Here is a 16812-nt window from a genome sequence, read left to right as displayed (position 1 = left end):
GTAGTAAAAGTCATTTTGTTGGGACAGAACTGATTGTGCCCGAGTCAAATACGCACTTACGCCCCCATAATAGTCTTGTACAGCATAAATAACACTTGCACATGCAAGTAGTGATTTGTATATGTAAATGACCTTTTAACAGAGAAGCATGAGTATGACAGCACAGGCATAATTTAGCTCTTTTTTTTCACAATTTAGGGTACATTTTCATGTTGCCCTTAAGCCAGTCAATCTATCTGTATCGCTTCACTTCCATCCCCAGCTGTTACATCCCTTCTGGCAGTATCAGCACTCATCTGGCCAAGCAGTACATCAGACCAGGGACTTGATTCAGTGGAAAACAAAGACTGGGGGAAAAAAAGTACCTGTTTTCCAGATACAGCAACCCTCTCATCCACCTCACCCACAAAGGTGGGATCTCCCAAGTTTGCAGGAAATTTGTCCTTAGAAGCTGCCAGCTCACAGGTTGTCATCTCCCCATGCAGGAGGTGAGCAGGGAGGGGGCTGAGCAAGCAGCACACTGCTCCATTGCAGGCTGGTGCTTGCCTCAGGCAGGGCTGAGCACACAGCAAAGGTACACCTCTGAAGGTAAGAGAATTTTCCAGTGGATCCACTGGAAGTTGCTGGACTGGAAAGAAAAGCAGCAAAGTAGGATTTCTTCATATTTTCCGTTTATTTTCAAACCCACACCCCCACATCCCCCCCCCAACCCCAGAGTTATGGCTGTGCTATTTTAAAGAGTAGCCTCATTCTAATTCAGTATAAAATTGCCTGTAGTGATCAGAAGCCCTTAGCCAGTTTTGCTCTGACCTGAGGAAGAGGCAAGGCCACGGTGGGACAGGAGCTCTGTGTCTGCACGCACGCAGCCTTGATGCCCACCCTGACAAATGTGGCCTTCACACCACCCATTTGAAACTATGTGCTACTGCTCAGCAACTGCAGTTTGAGCATCACTGTATCTGAAAATTGCCGTATTTTTAAGCACTAATTATAAAGCATATTACCTATCATGTTGTTCAGTCAGCCGAGCCTAACAGGTAACTTAAGCTATTGTTTGAACCACATAAATAAGTGCTGAATATTATTTTACATACTCCTAGGAGCACATTAGCATTTCAGACTTCCACCACCTGGTTTGAACCTGCACAGAAGCCAGTAAGATAAAGGTTAAGTGGATGTCATTATGAAAAAAATTCTTCATATTATTAGCTTTATAGTAACTGCCTGTACTAGTGTGGGTTTTTCTTATCAGTCTATACTTCAGTGCAGAGGGCATAGACAGAAAAGCTTTGGTTGTTTAGGAATAGAGTATTTTGCTCAGTACATTTTTGTGTGTGTTTATGTAAAATACTTTTGACATTTAAATCAAAGACAGCAGTCTTCAGTTCCACTCCAAATAGTTGGACACTGTAGAACAGCTGTGTGCTGTTAAAAAGCTACGACAGTCTGCTTTGGTGGACAGTCAGATAATTCCTGAAGCTCTGTTAATGAGCTACATAGTGTTTTGGAAACCTTGCAAATTAAAAAGTACCATGAGGGGAAAAAAAAAGTGGGGGGGGGGGGGGTCATGCATCTTTCTCAGTAAGTAATACATGCAGCATTATCATTAAACTATTTAAGTGGCAGGTTGACAACAGAATGTTTTAGTCCAGATATATTGAGGCCAGAACATCTTTAAACTGTAGTGTAAGCCCATCCTGTAATATCCAAGAACCTCACCTTGAGAAGATAGAGCTCACCAGTAACAGCTTGGTGACAAACAGTTTTCATCATAATCCCCTTGAAAATAGAAACACAAACCCCATGATAATGCTGTCCTTTAATGCAGAGATCCATACCCATCTACTTCTCATTTAGGTCATTACAAAACTATACATTCATTTTTCAATAGCCTCAGGATTTTTAGTTGTGTTTCTTCGCTGCTCATTTCTAACCCCATGCGAGAGCTGGTACGTGCCTGACTCTGGCTGGTCCTTCGGGCTGTGATGAATGATCTACATAAAGACCTGTCCCAGTAAGATGCATTTACTGAAATTAGCACAGGACAGGTTGCACTGAGCACTGTTGTAGCTCATCAGTTAAACACCACGTTGGTGCTCTCCTCTGCTCACTTCATTTGATTTACACAGAATTCAGGTTGGAATTCTGGACCTGTATCTGAAAGCACTCAGTTGACAGGACTCACGACATCAATACCTAGCATGAGCCTCCACAGATGCTATTCAAGAGCTGTCTACCAGGAGAACAAGTAAACTCTTACCACAGGAGCAGGGCCCACAGAGCTGTAAGACAAAGCTTACTTGGGAACCAGTTAGAGAGCTGTGAGCAACCTTTTGCAGAAGGTGCAGCCATCACATCCCACCTGCCTCCACCACTGCTGTAACTCACATTTCTTCAATTTGTCTGTGGGCAATAAAAACACAGGACCAGTTACATTTGCTTATTTAGTCAACTGCATTTTCTACTAGAAGAGAACCTCATTCCACTTGTGCATATCTCACCCCTTGAGAGGGAGCACCAGCCAAGCACAGCTCACAATGATCACCAATGCTTGGGGGGAGTTTGGTGCCCCACCCTCAGCAGCACAGCATAGGAGCCCACCCACAAGACAATGTTCCTGTTTCCTCAGACCATTAATCTTTCTGAAGTTTTCCCCAACACAAAATTTCTATGCTCTTATGATTTGAAATCCCATGATCTGATTTCATATCCAGCTAATATAAACCTGCTCCACTGTCGCCTAAGGCAAGCCATGGAGCTTTGCATTTCTGTTACAGCCATCTCATCACTCATTGCACATCCCTCAGCAAGTGCCAGGGAGCAGCAGGAATGGAGTCACCGAACACAGGGGCACAGGTGGGAGGAGCAGAGGACCACCCCAGCACCAGCTGTGTCCTCACCAACAGGCACCATCCCACACGGTTTGAGCATGGCCAGGAAACAGGCCATCAGCAGGGACATCAGGGAAGCCCATCAGGCACAGCAGAAGACAGGGCTGCACCACAGGAGAAAAAACTAGAGGAGGCCTCAGCCTGAGCTTATCTAGGGCCAAGGCCAGGGCCCAGGTGGGGCTGGTCAGGGTCATTAATAACTGCTTATTGCCTGCTGGGGCTCTGCCCACTCTCAGAGCCTGTTTCTCAGACTTCTTGCTACCCACAGATTTTCTTTCTGGACTACAATTCTGAATGAAGTAATTTATAACTACTAGAAAAAAAGAAGCAAGAAAAAGTGTCTTGGGTTTGTTTTGTTTTGTTTTGAATGTTTCACAGAACCATTTAGGTTGGAAAAGACATTTAAGACCATCAAGTGCAACCACTAACCTAGCACTGCCAAGTCCACCACTAAACCATGTCTCTAAGTGCCACATCTACATATCTTTTAAGTACCTCTAGGGGAGCAGCCTCTTCCAATGCTTGACAATCCTTTTTGTGAAGAAACTTTCCTTAATAGCCAATCTAAACCTCCCTTGGCACAATCTGAGGCCATTTCCTCTTGTCCTATTGCTTGTATTTGGGAGAAGTGACTGGTACCCACCTGGCTACAACCTCCTTTCAGGTAGTTGTAGAATGATAAGGTCTCTCCTTAACCTCCTTTCCTCCGGGCTAAACAGCTCCAGTTCCCTCAGCTGCTCCTCTTAAGACTTGTGCTCTTCACCAGCTTTGTTGCCCTTCTTTGGACACATTGCGGCAACTCAGAGTTTCTTAGAGTAGCTTTTCTTAGAGTACTGGCCCAAAACTGCAGAATTTGAGGTGTTGCCTTACCAGTGCCAAGTACAGGGTGATGATCACTTCCCTAGTCCTGCTGGTCACACTGTTTGTGGTATAGCCCCCTGATCCCCTCTGCTGCTAAAGTGATTTGATTTCTCATTTTTTTGATGCCCACCTTCTCTCTACGATCACCACGGTAACTGAGATTGTCTGTGATAACAGATCAACTCCCCTTTGTGCTAGTACTTCCCCTTGCCCAGAAATTACACCTTCCATCTGCAGTGTGTGAGGTTTTTTTACCCCTACAATGGCTCCAATTCTGAAATCATAGATAGTCCAAAATAATCATAGAGTAAGCAAGATGGGATCTGTATCACACCATGAAATGCAGGGTAGACACATCTGAGATTGTTGTTACTGACAGTAGAAGCTATTCCCAGTTGAGGAGACCCCCACATGACATGCTTGCTGGAGTTCCCCACAGGGTGGCAGGGTGGCTGGAAAAGTGGCTCACACAAAAATGCACCGACATGAGCTGCTCACAGTGCTGGAAATCAATAACCTCTGCTGCCTTCTCCAAGGGGCACTCTCATGGATGGGCTGACTTCTCTGGGACAGGTGCCAGTGTGCTGAGAAAAGGATGCTGAGTCCCTTGGGATTTCAGGATCTCAAACGCAAATGTGCATCGAGTGCATAAAGAAACACAGGTTTTCTTGGAACATTTGCCATATTGTTCGGCCAGAGCTCAGCACAGTGGGGTCCCAGCATTATTCACCTCATGACATTGCAAAAGCTATAAATAGGAGGGTGATTGTATTGCCAGATACCTGCTGGTACGGGAGGAAAACACCAATACTGAGCTTCGGAAATAACAAAACCACACTCAGGTCAGTGCCAGCAGATCTGCCTTAAGGTACCTGAAGGTAATGCCAGAAGGATCAAGTGGTCAAAATAACATCAGCAAGGTTGCCAATTCAAAGATAGCCTTGGAAGCATAAAATTACCGCCCAGGGATGAGTAGGCTCCCCCCCGCCCCCCGCAAAGTGGGTAAAGATATTTCAGAGGAAACAAAACTCCATTTGTTCCATGAAGTAAATTGAAAAGCATTTCCAAAAAGTAACTAAAAAAAGAGAATGTATTGCTAGGAATTAAGTGCCTTTGCCAAATGTACCAATGCATTTAGTGCAGCAAATATTAAAATGTTTCACTGTGATACATTTTCAGTTCATAGTACTAGAGAGAGGCATGATCTAATAATCTGAGAGCTACTCTGAGTGCCAAGAATGCCTTCACATGATCTACCAAAAGGCTTTGGAAAACAACCAGTACGATAGAATCAGGGATTACAGAGTTCATCGTGCAGAAACATTTCTCCCTAATTCTGCACCTATATGTAAACTTGGGATAGGATCCCTTACCTCATGGAGGTGGTGTCATGAAGATTTATTAGCTAGATCTGTGTTTCACAAGGCAAACTGCCAGATCTTTAGAGGCTTAAGTATCTTTTTAGAATCTGAATTTTAAGGGCCTGCTTGCACTGAGTTTGCTGCAGGATCAGGGCCATAATTGGCAACGTACTTTTAAGCTTAAAAGTGCACGGAGTTGTTAAGCATTATTATTTATTTTTGGCCAGTCAGGTCTTCCCTGGTTTGATCTTTTTAAGTCTCCCCAGAAGTTATTGATTTAAACAGGCTTTTATTTTCTTTTTCACTGGTTTTGGAAAATGTGTATTGTTCAGACTGATGCTCGGAGTTCAAAGTGTTTGTATGGCCATCCAGATGCCTCTCCCTTGGGAGCTCTGGGAAAGAGCATCAAATCTTCCACTGAGATTTTAGCACTTTTTCTTTCTTAACTTAAATCACTTTAACTTAAAATGCTGTCACTGCAGTGATGAAAGGCTATTGATGGTAAAATGTTCTTGTCTACAGCCATCCTTGTCTTCATCACAACAATAATTCTGCAGACATTGACTGAGATGCTCTCAAGCCAGCTAATGGATGTAGTGGGTTTGATAACATCAATTACCATGTGACACATTCTGTGCCTTGCCAATCCTCCACCACACTGGCTGTTTGCCCGTAGCAGGACAACGAGTAGTATCTCCCAATTAATGGTTTCATAATCTGGTTCTGTCATGGTAAACAAGTAATTCATGGTTGGAAACCACATGCAAAATGTAAGCATGAGGGCAACGGCTGCTATTAGCTATTACTGTCTTAATTAGTCATCTACAGTGTACAGTGAGGTACCAATCGAACTACTTGTAATGATCTCTTGGAAAGGAAAACAGAAATGCTCTTTATTATTTCCAAAAGCGTGACTTGAATGCAGTGATTTACTGCACATCCTCACTCCAAACGTGAGTCAGGCTGTATTTATTTCTTGTCTTGTACATCTGAGCTAACTACCTTGAGGCAGCAGCATAAAACTGGTTGCTGTGACTGTTGCTTCTGGAAAATTTATCTTGCTCCTTCTTAAAATCTTGGCCTGCTTGACCTCAGCGGCCTTCATCAGTTTGAGAATGCAAGTTCTAATCCTCTGTAGGGATTTAGCCAGGTGTCTATTACAGCATGTAAGCTGTGGTACAGCTTCCAATATTCACGCCGCAGAAAGGTTAAGCCCCCCTGTCTTTGTTCCCGAGTAAAAAAGTCCATGAGGTGTTAGTGTGGACAGGAAGCAGATTGAAAGAAGCAGCATCTTCAATCAAGCCCTAAGCCTGTGTGGATGCCACTGAGGAGCTGTCCTGATGAGAGATGGGCACTTCGCCTGCATAGCAGTGCTTGGGCTTTAACCTTCGAACAGTAGCTGCAGCGCCGCTGCCACCTCCCCGCTGACATTCAAAGGTCATACTACTGCTAGACCTCTGTTCTTAACCAAAATCCTCACCCTAGGGTCACAATCCCACCTGTCACCAAGTTGTTCCTGGAGATGCACTTGGTAAGACATGCTGCTGCGCGCTGCCGGGCAGGAACAGCGCCAGCCCCAGTGCCATGTCCCAGGCAGGGACACTTCCGAGCACCTCAGACGCCACTATAAAAGTTCCATCTGTCTGGCACAAACAGACATCACTCTGTGCTAAAACAAACTAAGCCCAGCTAATTGAAGGGAAACCCTACTGGGACCAGTCAGCCCTAGTCAGCAGCTTCTCGGGTAACCCGGCCTTTCCCAGCCAGGGCTGAGCGTGATCCAACCGTGTGATACAGCCACGTGCCCTGGCCATGACTGCAAGGCAGGTACCTCTTCCTAAAGCCAAAACATTTGGACTGTGTCAGTAGTTTTGGTAATATTTTGAATTCTGTAAGTGGCTTAAAGAAAAATAAATAGCAACTTAATTTGCCTGCCTGTGAGGAGCTATTTAATATCAATCTCCAATTACTGTGCAGGAAAATAGTGGGTTTCTTTTAGATGGCTGTGGTGTTGGAAAAGCCTCAGTTACCTTTTACACTAATTGGCAGTAAAGTGTTTACAAGTATTTATTAGTGTTTAATTATTTAGAAATCTTCTAATGGCTTAAATAGCATTTTGAAAAGTTATAAATATTTTCCACTTTGTCCAGCTGAAGAGCTGCTGCTTGTAAGGCTTAAATTAAGATCTATTTACGGCTACCTGCTGGTCACAGAATTACTTACAGCTGCTCACACTCCAGTCCTTTAGATATACCCAACACAGAACAGGCTTAGCTTTCACAAACAGGGGAAAGTTTCTCTGTTGTATTCACGTTGCTGAAATAGACATCTTAAGGAGGATTATCACAGAGATCGAGACATTAAAATATGTAACTAATCCCAGCTAAATTAATTGTTTTTGTCCTAAGGGACATTCATGTAGGGTAAGATTCCTTTACACTGTTTTGGTAGTGTACTTAATGACTTAACATGCAAATTACATTTAAGACGAATTAGAAGCAGCTGAAAGCCAAGTTGCTGGTAGAAAAAATGGGAATGTGACTCCAAGTCTCTGAAGCAGTAGTCACATTATATATTTCAAAATTACATCAATGACTGCCATGTCAATAGGCAGAGGGGAACTTACCTGAACTCATCATTTCTCTCCCCCTCCCTGTTAGAATTCTGGACATTTATTTCATCAGCTTATATCAGCTTAGATTTTTCTCCTAATTACCTGTCTAGAATACTGAACTCCACACAGGTTATTTTGGTGTCATCACATCATTCGCCTCTTAAAAGAGAATTGTGTACGTAAAACTAAAAGAAGAATTCGGTTTCTTGGGGAGGATATGCCTGAAGCTTTTTATTGGGATTCCCATCTGCTGCAATGTCCTTACCCCAGGGTTTCAGTGGTGCGTTGTGCCACTGACGTTGCCGCAGGTGGGAGTTTCAGGTCAGGACAGCACTGTGATTCTGACCCATTTCTCACTGTACTTGGCCATTAGCTGGAATAGGCTAGTCTCTCCCAAAAGGCTTTGTGCCCACAGAGGTGTAGGCTAGCATTCAGCAGCAAGCTAGAGCTGTTTTTTAACATTCACTGCACTGTTCTTTTAGTTCTCTTATTGCTACCTGCTCTTACCATCTCACTGTGTTCACACTAGCTTATGTTTTATTAGAGCCCCATCTCCCAGCATTCAATTGTATTTGCACATCAGCTCTTGCTAAAAAGGAAAAGGTGAAAGAAAAAGAAAGCAAAATAAATCACCTCTTATATGCAGAAACATACAGTATCTCCCACCAAAACTGGGTTACCCACTGGAAGTCTTAAAACACACCTGCTCCAGCATCCAGGGACTGGTGGATGAGAGCAGCTTTAGTTCTTTACATGAAGAATCCCAATAGACTCAGCAGCTGCTTGAGGAGCAGGAAACCAAAGCCATCCCTCAGCAGTGCTTGATGCACCTGCCTGGCTACCCAGGCATTTATTTGCTGGGTTTTGATACCCACAACCTCCCAGGGAAGTTGTTACCAAAGCCGTGACAGAAGCATATTGGTGTGCAGGCAGCTTCGTGGGGACAGGCACAGAACTGACCAGGGTTTTATACTAAACCTCAGAAAGGTGTGATTTATGCAACTCTAGCATTTTTTAAGTGAATGTTTATGTATAATCAAAGGGTCTGAAACCATACAGATCTCACAATATGCCTATTTTCCCTAAGGAAAAGAAAGGGACTAAGTTAGTTAGCAAATTCTGACATTTGTTTCTGCTATATTAAATGGAGCTTAAATAATAAAAAATTCGGTGTTTTCTCTATTCTGCTCAAACCTTACTTTTTTATTTTCACTGTTTTATTCAAAAGGAAGGCATAGAAATAGCAACCGTGAGCCTGAAATCAGAGCTGTAACAGGGCCTTATTATAGACACGTTTTGCAGCGTATTTCCAGTTACAGCTGCATGCTTTGAAGCTGTCAGTGTAACAACCGGTGTGCTGCTTTTCAAATAACCCTTTTTGTTGTCTTGTAGGTTTTTTCCCTAACTTTGACGTGCAGTGAATCGCTGTCAGTTTTAACATTCAGCTGTATTAATGGGAGAGAGAGAAATAAAATAGTATTTCCCTGCCCAGCTAAGAGGAAGCTGCCAGCGAGAAGGTCAAAGCGAGTGCAGAAATCCTTTTGCTTGTGTTTCCTAGGAGTTTGTCAAGGAGCAGAGCAGGGGCCAAGGTGGACACTGATGTTTGAAACCCACCTGGCACAGTGGATGGTGTTGAATCTCTTCATCGCCCTCAGGCTTTGAGGTGGAGAGAAGCGTAACTGGGACTGTAAGAAAAGGCTGATGATCATACCAGGGCATGTTCTGGTTTCAGGGTGGGTAAGGGGAACTCTGACTGATGACACTAATGGCTGCTTGTCCCTGTCAAGCTCTGCTAGGTGTAGGCATATGCATCTTTTCCCCAGCAGTGCTGACCATCAGTGAAAGAGGCATGGCTTCTTCCCCAGCCCGTACATCAGGCGGAGGGAAGGATACCGAGCAGCGGTTGCTCTTCTGGAACAAATGCAGAATGAACAAGTAGCAAAATATTAATGTACTGCTGAAAGCTCAAATGAGATAGATGTGATTCAGTGCAGCCTATGGGGTCTGATATCTTGGCAACTGCTGCAAGATATCCCCAATCTGCAGCCAAAATAGCCTTTCTGAAGAAGCAGAAGATTGTAGTGTGCAAGTTAATGCATCAAAAGGCCAGGAAGAGAATAATTCACTTTCACCTTGCTACAGAGGACAAGCAGCAGTAAAAGCTGTGTGCTATTGGCAAGCTTTTTTTGTTGCTGTTTTTAACTCAACCCCTAGTTCAGAGCTGCAGCCACCTCGGCAGCTTTCCAGCTGGAGCTGCTGACATCTCCCACCTAATCAAGTGCTGGATTATCTTGTCCTGATAAATTGGAGCCGGTGCCTTGTGAAAAGTCTTTCCTGAAGTACTTCGCTACCCTGTAATAACATGACAGATGTCTGAATCAAGCCCCAGAGCTGGCAGAGCACTGTTTCTCTAGTGGCTTTTGGTGGTGACTGTATGTGTTCTAAGGCAAGCTGGTGCCAAGTAGGGGGCACAGATAGGCACAATAAATTTCATATGCAGGCAAAAAGAAACTTGAATGTGTACTGGGTACTGGTTCCTACCAAGTATGTACGGGCTGCACTGCTGACCTCAAAACACTTGCCCTGAAAAACTGCTTCTTTTGTGAGTGGAGCTCTTGAGGAACTTACTTGTTTTAAAAAGAAATCCTCTTCAGCTGCTGCATCTCTTTAGGAAGAGTTGGAGCTGCTGAGCTATTAGAGACTTGCGTACTGTTCTCAGTCTTTTGTGACTTGATTCCTGGGCCATGTCATTCAGGGTAAAGAAACTCTTTCTCTAAAACATATCAAGAAAGATGCTTCTGTTGCAGGAGCAAGGGAGCTCTGTATGTGTGTGTTTGCACATTTACTTTGACAGGTAAAATGGCCAGGATAAATCTTGTTAGGACAAAGGTACTCCTTGCAAAAATTTGGGTTTTCTTTCTTGGTTTCAGTCCTGGAGAAAGAGCAGCAGTTCTTACATGACAGGCAAGAAACATCTCTCTGTGTCACAGTCACCTGTACCGTGCCTCTTGTAACGCTGCTTTGCTCTTTTCCAGGGGAATCCCTACATGTGCAATAACGAATGCGACGCGAGTACCCAAGAACTGGCTCATCCTCCGGAACTGATGTTCGATCTCGAAGGGAGACATCCTTCCACATTTTGGCAGTCCACGACTTGGAAGGATTATCCCAAGCCACTTCACGTTAACATTACGCTCTCCTGGAACAAAACCATTGAGCTTACAGATAACATCGTTATCACTTTCGAATCTGGCCGTCCAGACCAAATGATCCTGGAGAAATCACTCGACTATGGACGAACATGGCAGCCCTACCAGTACTATGCCACGGACTGCTTAGATGCCTTCCACATGGATCCAAAATCCGTGAGGGATTTATCGCAGCACACGGTCCTAGAAATCATTTGCACAGAGGAATACTCTACTGGGTACATGACAAATAGCAAAATAATCCACTTTGAAATCAAAGATAGATTTGCTTTTTTTGCTGGACCTCGGCTTCATAACATGGCTTCTCTTTATGGCCAGCTTGACACAACCAAGAAGTTAAGAGATTTCTTTACCATCACGGATCTGAGGATAAGACTGCTTAGGCCAGCAACTGGAGAAATATATGTAGATGAGCAACACCTGGCACGCTACTTTTATGCAATTTCAGACATAAGGGTATATGGAAGGTAAGAGAATACATACCTTTAGAAACAGGCACGTATGTTTGGGTTTAGAGGTTATTCAAAACCATCTATGCCCCCAAGCGTGGTGAAATCTTCTGCTAAGACATGTTCATTGGGTATCTGTCTCGGTTGATGTCTGTTTCTGGTCACAATAGAAGTTTCTGACTCAGCAGAACAGAGTCCTGTGTGTTCGCTGTCACTAGCCTGCGATCTTAAGCCCTAGCTTAAGATCATGAGCAGGGTAGTATTAACAGTTTCTTACACTGGCTAAAGAATTCACCTTGGCATTGGGAAATTTTCTGCTTTTTGGGTTTTTTTTTATGGTTGGAGCATCATCTGATGGCAGTTAACTAGAGAGAGATTCTTTTTATCATTTGACTTTTTCAGGCCTTTCATGTAAGCTGTGACTGACACAGTAGCCCTTGTGTGGGCCCTTCACACCAGGTCCCGCTGTGACCTGCCTGTGAACAAGGGAAGTGGCAGAGATTTAGAGTCTGTTCCTTGTGCTTTAATTAGCTCTGAAATGCAGTGAAGCTGAAGTAAAACAAAAAAAAAAAACAACCCACAATGGTGTTTTGGAGAGACTGATTTGTATATAACAAAGACGATTACGTAGCTGGGTTCAAGACAAATAGTTCCTCTGAGCAAGCAGTGGCTGGAATCGGGTGCCCAAGTCCCAGAAATAATGTCTGTGCAATGACATTCCTATTAGGAAATCTTTCTCAACTCAAACTAGCAATTCACTGATGACTTCAAGCAGGAGGCTGATACCCCTTACGTGTGTCTTGGGTGCCAATTTGTTCAGAAGAAATAGATGAGACTGTCTCTATTAGCAGTCCCTTCACCTCTCTGATGTACTTTTTCCTTCCCCTCTGTTTCTCCTTCTGAGAATTCAAATTTTCCTTTTTTAAAACTATTTTTGCTTTTTTTAAGAGAGGCAAAGTATTAAAACAAATGGAAAAGCTAATGTGTCTTGGGAGGCCAGGGCATTTTTTGCAGACACAAGACTGAGTGAAAAAAGAAAGAGACAGTAAGCATATATAAAACCAGCGCCTGTATTTTTCTGCCTCTTTTATGCTAGCCTTTCATGTTCGAAGCATTTCCATATTGCAAAAACTGATATATCAAATCAAAATAGAATCAAATGGCTGCCATGCAATCTGCTGAAAAATATTCTGCTAAATATATAAAGTAAGAATTGATGCCACATACAGCTTTAATTGCCTGAGCGCTTTTGCAGTGTCGATATATTTTATATGGCATCAAAATACTTTTGAGGACCACAGGTTTAGCATGTAGATACAATCTTCTGTGGCCACACCAAATGCATACACATACAACCAGAATCACTAGTTGAACCTATGAAAGCGAACTGCTGTTTCAGAATTCTCACTGTAATGCTCATTAGTTAGATTGTAAATCATTTTTCAGAAGTCTCTTGAGAGGTCTAAGCAGATCATGGACAGCTTAAGATACTGTTTGAAATAGTTTAGTAACATTATAGCTTCAGTATGTAAAAAATAAGACGTGTTCTACTTACGGTGTATCCTTTCTGCGTTGGGCCCCACATAGGTTGGCTCTACAGAGGGATGGTATCAAAGCTCGGGATTTGCAGGTCCTTACGCTTTAAGGAAAAGCTGCCCCCCATCTGAAAACCCATTTGGAGCTTAGTCTGACTTCAATTAGACTATCAGCACTTTATCAAAGAAAGCATCTGAAGGATTAGAAAAACGAGCGCCTTGCATGCAAATTAGAAAGAGAAACCTTCCCAGCACATCTGGGGCAAGGCAATCTTGTGAAAAATTAGCTACAAAAATGAAGCGTGGCTGCACAGAGAGCTGAGGTACCCGATGCTGATGCTTGTTGTCTAAATGCTGTGGTAATTGGACACATGCTTTAAAAGAAATACCTGATGCACAACAGCATCTCACTAGATTAGACTTGTGTGAGTTCTTATCTCTCTCCTGCTAAGGAGGAGAACAGCTCTTCAGGGAGTTGGTGGCCTTTCCTTAAGCTGTGGTGAGCCCCCCTGTGAAGACTTTTCGGGCTTGCTTACTGCTAAGTAGCTGTGGGGTTGCAGTACCCAGCACCCGACACCCCCCCTCCCACCCCCACCCCCCCACCCTGTCATCTAGTGGCAGCAGAGGTGGACCCACTGTCACCGGGCTTAGACAATTTTGGTGTCCTACCAGAAACCTTACAGGGCTTGCCAAAGACTCCACGGCAGCACCCTGGTCCTGTGCCCCTGCCTGTGATTCAGCAGAGCTTCCCAGCCCTTGCAGTTCATTTAGCTTGTTAGCTGGAAATTAAGTTACAATGTCTTCCTTGTTTATTTATTTTTGCTACAGTGTTTCATACTCCTGGCTTTGAGGGGTAATATTTACCTATGTGGTTAGCAAAGCTGGACTTCGCTGTTCCATGAGGGCAGGATACAAAGGGATGTTGCCAAGGAGCTTCAGGTGTGGCGGATGAGTGATGCTAGCAGGTATACTTTAAAGCAAGGTCGTCTACTGGGAAAAGTAACCTGCAGGTGAAATGCATTTAACACCACCAAAGCCCATAATAGCATGTTTCCAAGGGCAGCATACAACATAATTCATTCCGTGCTGTATTTTAAGGATTAACAACAGAGAAATGCATCTCTCAAAGATGCCATATTGAAGATACAAGATGCTGGAGTGGTTGATACGTCACCAAAAAATTACAGATAGGAGATTTGCTCACATTATATAGGGGGTTTTTTGTCATTGCTTTGCATCTTGGCGTGAAATAAGCCTGACGTATGTTGCATTAGAGATGAAAGCCTGTGTGCTCTTGCTGAATGCCTTACCTCCTCTAATACCACCTGTTTATTCATCTTCAATTTACCACTTCCATTGTGTATTTATTAAGATGGTAAAAAAAAAGAAACTTGGCTGTTAGCAATTTCAGCAACCCCATTGTGCTCACATTATTCAAGAAACCTAATAATACACATGAACTAATTCTGACTTGCTGATGGTCTGCTTCACTAAATCAGAGTGATTTTTTTCTAGTGAATAATGGACGATGCAGTGTGCCAGTACCTTAATTAAAGAGAGCCTCTCTTAGTCTTGATCTCATTTTAATTTACAGGGTAATACTACAATAATATCACTAATGGAAGGTACATTAAAGGGCATCAAGTAGCATTAACTGTATTAAATTATGGCACTTGTGTTAATTAACTGCTGAAGCAAGATGGTCCTAACGGCTAGAAAGGTCGACTAATGCATAAATAAAGTCTTCTGGGATGGGAAAGTAAGAAAGAGCAGACATTTTTCCCCTCATCTGGCCTTGCTGCAGAGAATCAGAGGGTGTCCTGTGTGGTAACCTCGAGAAGGTTTCTCTCACTTTACTGGCTGCAAAGGTGGGCTGTGGTGTCTGCGATCCCTGCCTGTCCTCAGTCCCCTGTGGAGGACAGTCCTGGCAGTAAGCTGTGAGGCACAGCTCCCTTTTTGACTTTTTTTTGGGGGGGGGGCGGGAGGGGAGAGGTAGAAGTTCGCTAAAATGTTGATGATAATTCCTTTAAGTCAAGCAAAAGGTTCCTAGCAGATGTTGAGTCAGGCTTCCAAAGGTTTAACAGCATTTATTCCAAAGTATTTTTGCTCTATCTGTTACAGTGTCAGCAACGTGTACATTTATACACCGAATTCACTGTAACTGGGGGTGCTGGCTAAAAAAGCCATTGCCCCAGTGGGTGACAGAACGACTGGCTGGCTGAAACAAAGGATCTTATTGCTGTTGGGTGATTAGGTTTTGATCTAAGAGCCACCAGTTTCATTCTGACACCAGAATATTCAGTCTCTGTACAATGTTATTAAGCCCCTTGGAATTTATTTTTATACTCTCCTGGCCTTGAAGCTTCAGTCTTTAAGCCCCGGGGTTTTCTGACCCTGTCTCAGCTGTGGCTGCAGTTCCAACAGCAATAGAAACCTCTAACACGCAGCACGCAAGTGAAAAGTATCCTCAGTTTTAACAGCTCCTTGCTCACACATCATCCCTTCCAAATATAAATCCATCTCAGGCTCTGAATAAATTACTCTGAAGAAAGGCATATTTGCTACTTAGGGGTCTGAGGCTTTTTTGTCCCTAGTCAGCCTGCCCCTCCTGCCAGCTGGGACCCAGGGACGGCTCAGTATTGCTGTGGTGGACCTGGGGTAGGGGGGTACCCTTCCTCTTCCAAAGAGCTGACCTGCCCCCCCGAGCCTGGAGTTTGCACTGCAGCCGTCGGCAGACGGTGGCGACATCAAGGCTGGGTTCTACCAGGTGTCACCTCCTGGTTTATTCTACAGGTCCGTTCTGGGGCTGGATTAATTGGATTAAATCTGTGTGTTACTCTGGCATACGCTTGACAAGGCTGTAATGATATCCCTCTGTAATGTACCCAAAAGCAGAACTTTGCCCTGGGGAAGTGGCAATGTATAGAAGTGCTCTAATTCCATTTATAAAAGAAAATGTTTTCATTAATGTTCAGCTCAGAACCAGACCATCATGATGAAGATACGTATGCTTCAAGCTTTTAAGATGACAACTGAATACCATTGTTGTTTCTAGTATCTATTTACCATACTTGAATACTCTTTGCTTTACAAGAACACTTGCATAAACAGCTTGTTCTCCTTTGAGATTTTTTCACTAGTATTTTGAGGGAATCTACCAGTCCCTCCAATTAAATTATGAACTCATTAGAGAACGGGAAAGAAAAATGTGTGTATTTAAGAGCATGTCAATTTATCTTTTAACTCCCAAGTGCACTTAGCTTTTTTAATGTATCTACTGTAATATGTCTCAAAGGAAAATAGTCCTTCAATTTCTGTACACAAACCTAGGATGGTCAGGGATCAAAAAGATGACACATGAGTAGTCTCCAGAAGTTAACTCAGTACAGGTGTTCTGGGTGGGTTTTACTCCTACCTGTGTTCAGGTAATGCTAGTTTCCACCCTCCATCCTGGTGACACAAGTTCTGTCCGTCAGCTCAGCGTGGTCTCAGCCTTGTAGTGCCTGGAAGGGGAGCAGAGCGTTAAAGTCTGGACAGCTGACTAGGTCTCTACCTCTCCCACACACTTTTGAAACTAGTGGGTTTAAATCGCCAGGTTTCACTCGCCACCTTTGCTCATTAGCATTTGATCATCTTTTCTTGGCTCATTTTGCAAGATGTCAAGTATTTCCATACTGATCTCCCCCAGCTGTCTTTCAAGGAAGCTCAGTATCGTGCAGGATCAGGGTGTTTGAGGAGAAGCACCAAGCGTTTTTGTAGTATAATTCATTTTGCCATTGAACATTAAAGGAGTAGAGATGAAACTCCTGATGAAAGAAATGAGAATTTTTCTTTCTGTATTACTTTGTATGCTGAAAAGCTATCCAAAGAGCCTTTCTGAATAAATTCAGGG

At 43.5% G+C, this 16812-nt stretch overlaps 1 protein-coding gene across 2 annotated transcripts in view; it reads left to right on the top strand.

The window, feature by feature from the left end:
• The window catches only part of NTNG1 (netrin G1), a gene marked incomplete at both ends in the record, with an annotated part of 148084 nt that overhangs the window by 48802 nt on the left and 82470 nt on the right, over positions 1 to 16812 (top strand). For both annotated transcript variants that reach the window (XM_084266075.1, XM_084266074.1), the window contains one exon: positions 10763 to 11403. In XM_084266075.1, the coding sequence (XP_084122201.1) occupies positions 10763 to 11403 (641 nt within the window). The remainder of the gene's footprint in view (positions 1 to 10762; positions 11404 to 16812) is intronic.

This window comes from Gallinula chloropus (assembly GCF_964237585.1).
Source record: "Gallinula chloropus genome assembly, chromosome: 6".
Classification (NCBI taxonomy): domain Eukaryota; kingdom Metazoa; phylum Chordata; class Aves; order Gruiformes; family Rallidae; genus Gallinula; species Gallinula chloropus.
This window is presented reverse-complemented; position numbering and strand designations above follow the sequence as displayed.